The sequence below is a fragment of the Rattus rattus genome, chromosome 8, assembly GCF_011064425.1.
Source record: "Rattus rattus isolate New Zealand chromosome 8, Rrattus_CSIRO_v1, whole genome shotgun sequence".
NCBI classification, from domain to species: Eukaryota; Metazoa; Chordata; class Mammalia; order Rodentia; family Muridae; genus Rattus; species Rattus rattus.
In genome coordinates this window covers 111,679,944-111,685,943 of record NC_046161.1, presented here as the reverse complement: position 1 = coordinate 111,685,943, position 6,000 = coordinate 111,679,944, and the positions used below count along the sequence as shown (strand labels likewise).

General features: G+C 47.6%; 1 protein-coding gene across 1 annotated transcript in view; it reads right to left on the bottom strand.

Annotated features, from left to right (window-relative positions):
* Nucleotides 1-760: 760 nt before the first annotated feature.
* Myrip (myosin VIIA and Rab interacting protein) overlaps nt 761-6,000 on the bottom strand; it is a 133,985-nt gene continuing 128,745 nt past the window's right edge. Inside the window, exons 13-16 of the mRNA XM_032911163.1 lie at nt 5,552-5,656; nt 5,398-5,458; nt 3,575-3,693; nt 761-1,099 (exon numbers count right to left, since the gene is read on the bottom strand). Coding sequence (XP_032767054.1) covers nt 1,067-1,099; nt 3,575-3,693; nt 5,398-5,458; nt 5,552-5,656 — 318 coding nt within the window. The 3' untranslated portion in view covers nt 761-1,066. The remainder of the gene's footprint in view (nt 1,100-3,574; nt 3,694-5,397; nt 5,459-5,551; nt 5,657-6,000) is intronic.

Genomic DNA, 6,000 nt, shown 5'->3' with positions numbered 1-6,000 from the left:
CACAGCTGGCACCCAGGGAGTCCGGCACAGGGTCAGACCTATTTGTGTGCGTAAATACACTTCACATACTCATGCATTTATTCCAGCCCCTGCCGTGAAACCAACAGAGAAACTTGGGGTGAGGGCCACCTCTGCGTCCCTCACAACCCACACTGCTTTTCTCTAAGGGGGTTTGCTGCCATTCTGAATCCTGTTGAATTTGGCAGGAGATGGATTTTGGAGAATGGGAATGCTTTTCCTGCAGAGTTATATTTTACAACAGCCCATTCATGACCAAGCCACATTATGCTGACTCTGAAAGCTGTCCTTTAAATTAGACTAATAGTGACGTTGTCCCTTAGGTCCCTCTCCCCCTAAGTAAATCCATGCAAGAACCCCTGAATTCAGAATGAGACATGATTTCAGAGAGACCTGGGTATGGCGTTGGTGGATCAGAGCTTTTCATCTGGTGGTTGCCAAGCAGTGGGGAGGACAGAAGCATAGGGCTGGGGGATGGGGGTTGGGGGCTGGGAGTTGGGGGTTGGGGGCTGGGGCCTGGGGGCTTAGCTGGAGGTGGTCAAGCATTTCCCAATGAGACTGTTTCTATGGCCCTGCTCTTAGCATCTGTTAGGAGGTGACAAGAAAGGCTCAGTGATGGTACTAACCCCCACCTTCCTAGCCCCCAGTTCCTCACTAGAAGCTTTCTATTGGATGAACTGGTGATGGGAATTAAAGGGATTAAAAACACACAGGGCTGGTAAAGACAGCACACAGGAGCAAATTAAACCGGCACAATGCATCTTCTGAACACAGAGCTCTGCTATTGGAAGCCAGCGTCCTGATATTCGGTCTCAGATTCCCCTGGGAGCCTAAGGCAGAGAGTGGGCGAGACCTCAGTGTTGCAGACTGAGAAGGCCTTCTGGGTGAGGTATCAGGACAGCCCGGTGCAGCAGTGCACTGTAGCCCCTCCTCCCCCTGGCCCTCGCCTCAGTGGAAATCCACACAGTACTCGATGGCTGTTGGGTCAAGGCACTGTCGTGTACGGCCGGAGGCAGTGGGTCACTGGCTGTGTGCGGAGTTCCGGACTTTAGTACATCACAGCTGACTCCAGAACAGGCTCCTGAGGGAGGGAAGCAAGATGGGACAGTGTCACCAGCTCCTGACAAACAAAACCAGTCGTGTCTGGCAGCCTGGTCGCAGGGGAAGACTGGACACTTTCTCCCTCCTGGGATATACTGAGGTTTTCCAGGTAGGTTAGGATAGAGACCCCTGTTTGAAAATGGCCTGCTGATTCTTAGGAAACAGGTTTCCTGTTAAGTGTAGTTGGATATTTTGTTATGCATAATTTAAGCATCTTACCAAACTCTAATGCTCACATTACAGACTCATAAACAAACTGGCATTTGTTTCTGGAAAGAACTGTGGACAGCCGTGTCAGATCTCTCTCCTAATGCACTGGACTGAGTGTTCTCTGAAATTCCGACACACGTATTGCTGTGCACTGTTTCGAGACAGCATCTTGTAGACCTTGTGTTCACTGTGTAGGCCAGGCTGGTCTTGAGTTTGTAGCAATCCCCTGTGTCAGCCTCCTTTAACTCAGCTGCAAATTGCTCTTTTTATATTCATCGACAAATTGAGTATTTAACTTAAAGAGTTTGTGTGTGAGTATGCAAGTGTGTGTATGGTGTGCGACTGTGTGTGTGCATGTATATATGATATATGCATGTGTGCACATGATGTGTGTATACAGTGTGTGTACACATATGCATATGTGTGCATAGGGTGTGCACATGTGCATGTGTATGTATGATGTATGTGCATGTGTGTATGGTATGGGAGTATGTATATGTGTGTGTATGGTGTGTGAGCATGCATACCTGTATGTGTGTATATGGTGTGTGTGTGTGAATGACATCTGTGTGCGTGCACACCTGTATGACCTGTATGTGAGTATATGGTATGTATGTGCATGTGCATGCATGTGTATGGTGTATGAATATGTGTATGCATGGCTTTGGTATGTATGGTGCATGTGAGTGTGTGCATATCTATGGTGTGTGTGTATGGTGGGTGCATGTGTATGTGGGTATACAGTGTGCGAGTATGTGTATAGTATATGTGCATGTATGTGTATGGTGTGGGAGTGTATGTATGCGTGTATATTGTATATTTGGGAGTGTGCACATATATATGGTGTGTGAGTGCATGTGAGTTTGTGTGTGTGTATATCTACGGTGTGTGCATGTGTATGGTATGTGTGTGTGTACACCTGTATGTGGGTATATGGTGTGTGTGCATGTGCATGCATGTGTATGGTATGTGTGCATATGTGTGTTCAGTGTGCAAGTCTGTGCATGGTGTGTGTGCACATGTGTGAGTGTATTTGCCTGAGTGGAGGTCAGAGGACTTTCAGGAGTTTGTTCTTTCTTTCCATGGTTGTTAGGTTTGTACGACAAGGGCTTTTACCCCTGTGCTGGACAGTTTTATGTCCACTTGACACAAGCTAGAGCCTTCTGAGAGGAGGGAGCGTCAATGGAGAAAACACTCTTGAGATTCTGCTCTAGGCAAGCTTGTGGGCATTTTCTTTCTTTTCTTTTTTTTTCTTTTCCTTTTTTTCAGAGCTGGAGACCGAACCCAGGGCCTTGCGCTTGCTAGGCAAGCGCCCTACCACTGAGCTAAATCCCCAACCCCAGTGGGCATTTTCTTAATAGTGATTGATGGGCGAGGGCCCAGCCCATTGTGGGTGGGGTCATCCCTGGGCCGGTGGTCCTGGGTTCTATAAGAAAGCAGGCTGAACAAGCCATGGAGATCAAGCCAGTAAGCAGCACCCTCCATGGCCTCTACATCAACCCCTGCCTCCAGGATCCTGCCCTGTGTGAGTTTCTGCCTTTGTTTCCCTCAGTGGACTGCAACTCAGGATATAAGCACATAACCCTTTTCTCCCCAAGTTGCTTTTGGTCATGGTGTTTCATCACAGCAATAGTAACCCTAACTAAGACACCCCATGGCCCATGTCACCGGTGCCTTGCTATGTAACTGTGGCTTAATGCCATGCAGCCCTGACTGGCCTCCAACTTGCAGCAATCCTCCTGCCTTAGCTCCTTTATGATGAAATTACATATCCGCAATGTTGTTTCGGCAGTGAACACCCCTTTATCCCTGCCTGTGCAATTCCCAGAGTCTGGAACATCACACTCTGCCAAGTCCCTTGTCACATTTAGGGGCAGCTGCTGACTCCGTTTAGGAAGAGGCATTTGTGGCTAACAGAAACTTACAAGTGCATGTGGATCATTCCAGAGTCAAAAAGCCCTTACACATCCACCAGACCTGGCCCTCTGATTACAGCTGGTTCCTAAACAGAGCTACATAGAGGTACAGCTGAGATGACAGACTCAGGTTAAAGAGGTCAGCAGTGCCACACAGGGTGGCACACACCCTCTCCAGACACCTCTCCCCAAATCTAAGGCAGCTCAGAAGACCAGAGAGAAAGGTTGCCTCTTGGGGCACTGCTGGGGCAGAAGGAAGGAGGGAAAAGCCTGCATGATAGGGGATTGGGGGGGGCATCATGTGATGTAACAGGCACAGAGATACTTACCATCAAGTCCTTGGTGTTACTGGTACTTGCTGTGGGCCTGTTTGTGGAGGAGCCTTGTAGAAGGAAATTGCGGTTAAATGTCTTAATGGGGGTCACAGAAGATGCTTCAATTTTTTCAGCTAAAAAGGAAACAGAGAGTAAGAATTAGAAGCTAGCGAGATGCTGTCAGGAGGATTTGGCCTCCTTTTCCTAAAGGAGAAGCTCAGTAAGTAAAGCACCCTGATTGCCTCCCCCACCCTCATAAACTACATCACACTCATCTGTGACCCAAGGTTTGCTTCTGGGGGGACCCAAGTCAAGACATGGAAGAACATCTGGAGAGATGGCTCAGGAGGTAGGAAGGTTTGCCATGCCTGAGTTTGGATCCCAATACCATGTAAAACAGCTTGTAATCCAGGGCTCCCACACACATGAACACACATGTATGCCACCTACACACACATGCAATCTCACCAATGTTCACACACAAACTCTGCATGTACCCTCACACTTATACACACACCCAAACACATACATCAACACACTGCACACATATACACGCAGTCTCACACACAAATTTGAACATACATTCAAACCCTCATCCATGCACACATTCACGCACTTAGACTCACATATGTGCAAACAGATGCATACACACTAAAAATACTCAAAAACACACTCATACCCCCCCACATACACTTTCACAGCCTCACACTCGAACTGGTAGAAACTCTCACATTAACATACCCACAAATCACATACTCATAGAATACTCTTACATACAATAACATACAACAACATATTCATGTTCACATTCCCTCACTCATACACACACTGTTACACACCAAATCCATGCCTATACTCAGACACACATACCAATACACACATGTATACACCTGATCCCTCCCACATGCATAAACTTTCATAGTATACTAATATGATCTCTCTCTCTCTCTCTCTCTCTCTATCTCTCTCTCTCCCTCCCCTTCCCTCCCCAATCATACACTTCATATAATCCACCACAGACACATCAACACAGGCAATCACTCTAACTAATCTCATGCTCACACACACTCCCACACTCAGCTGCACAATGAGCCCCACATCCTCACATGCACTCACACCAGCCCCACACCCACACCCACCCACCCACCCCCACACCCCCCCACCACCCTCATACACCTACTCTCACAAATACAACTCATCTGTGCACACTCACACCCTCACACTCCCAGTCTCCCACACTTTCACACATGCACTTGCTCACACAGGCACACTGACATACACCATTGTTCTCACGCCTGTTGGGGGTTGGAGATCCTCATGTATACCAGGTGGTGCCATGCAAACCCTGCTTCTCAGTCTAACGGTTATTAGTTAATAAAAGGCTAGAGCTTGTGATTGGTCAGTAGAGAGAAAAAGGCAGGACATGAGGATTGAGTGACAGGTCTCAGGTAGGGACCGAGAGAGAGAAGAAAGAGGACTTGAGAGAGGAGGAGGCCTCCTGAGAAGAGATGGACCATGAACAGGTGCCCGGGAGAAACAGCAAGTGGCAAGGGACATGCGGCTGGGATGTAAGCTAGAATAGCTCAAAACCTGCCCAATCTAGGCTTACGGCTTGTTAATCAAACAGCAGGATTGTGTGTCTTTTATATGGACTGGCTAGAATATTATAATCCATTTTACACATACACACTTGTGCTCACTTGTCCTCGTGCACACTTTCTCACACACTCACAAGTAAGACGGATTAGCACAGTCCTCGGGGAGAGGGCGCACTGGATCTGGCCCTCACACTTCCTCACACTCAGCAACCCCGGGTTGGTGTTTTAAGTGCAACACACCTTTCACGGGAGGGGCAGGTAGTTTCCTCCTCTGCTGCCTTGACGTGTCTATAGTTTGTACCTACGAAGAAACATGGCTGTCAGTACAGTTCTGTAGATTTGGAACTTTCCAGGTCACGCAATGCTCCAATGGGGTAAGGAAAGGCAGATGCACCTGACTCCTTTGCTTCTGATCCCGTCTTCTTGTGAGACGCACACATGGCGCTATGTTTAAGCCAGCGATGGTCAGGGCTGAAATGCGGCTCTCGATGTCAGAGATCTTCATGGGACAGAAAGACAGGTTCAGTGAATACCAAAGGGAAGAATCTTGGTTTAAAAAGTGTCACGAACTATAAAGAATGAATGAATCTGTTTTCATGTCTGCTCATCCATTCACTCATTTCTGTTTTCCTTTTTGAGACAAGGGTCTCATGTAGCCCAGGCTGGTCTGAAACTTGCTAGGTAGCTGAGGATGACTTTGAACTCGTGACCTTCCTGCTTCCACCTCCTAAGTGCTGGAATTATAGGTGCGTGACACAACACCTGTAATTTTCATTCATCTAAATTCTACCAGTGACTGATCTATCCAGTGCTGTAAGGAAAAGATGAAACATAGGAAGTGGA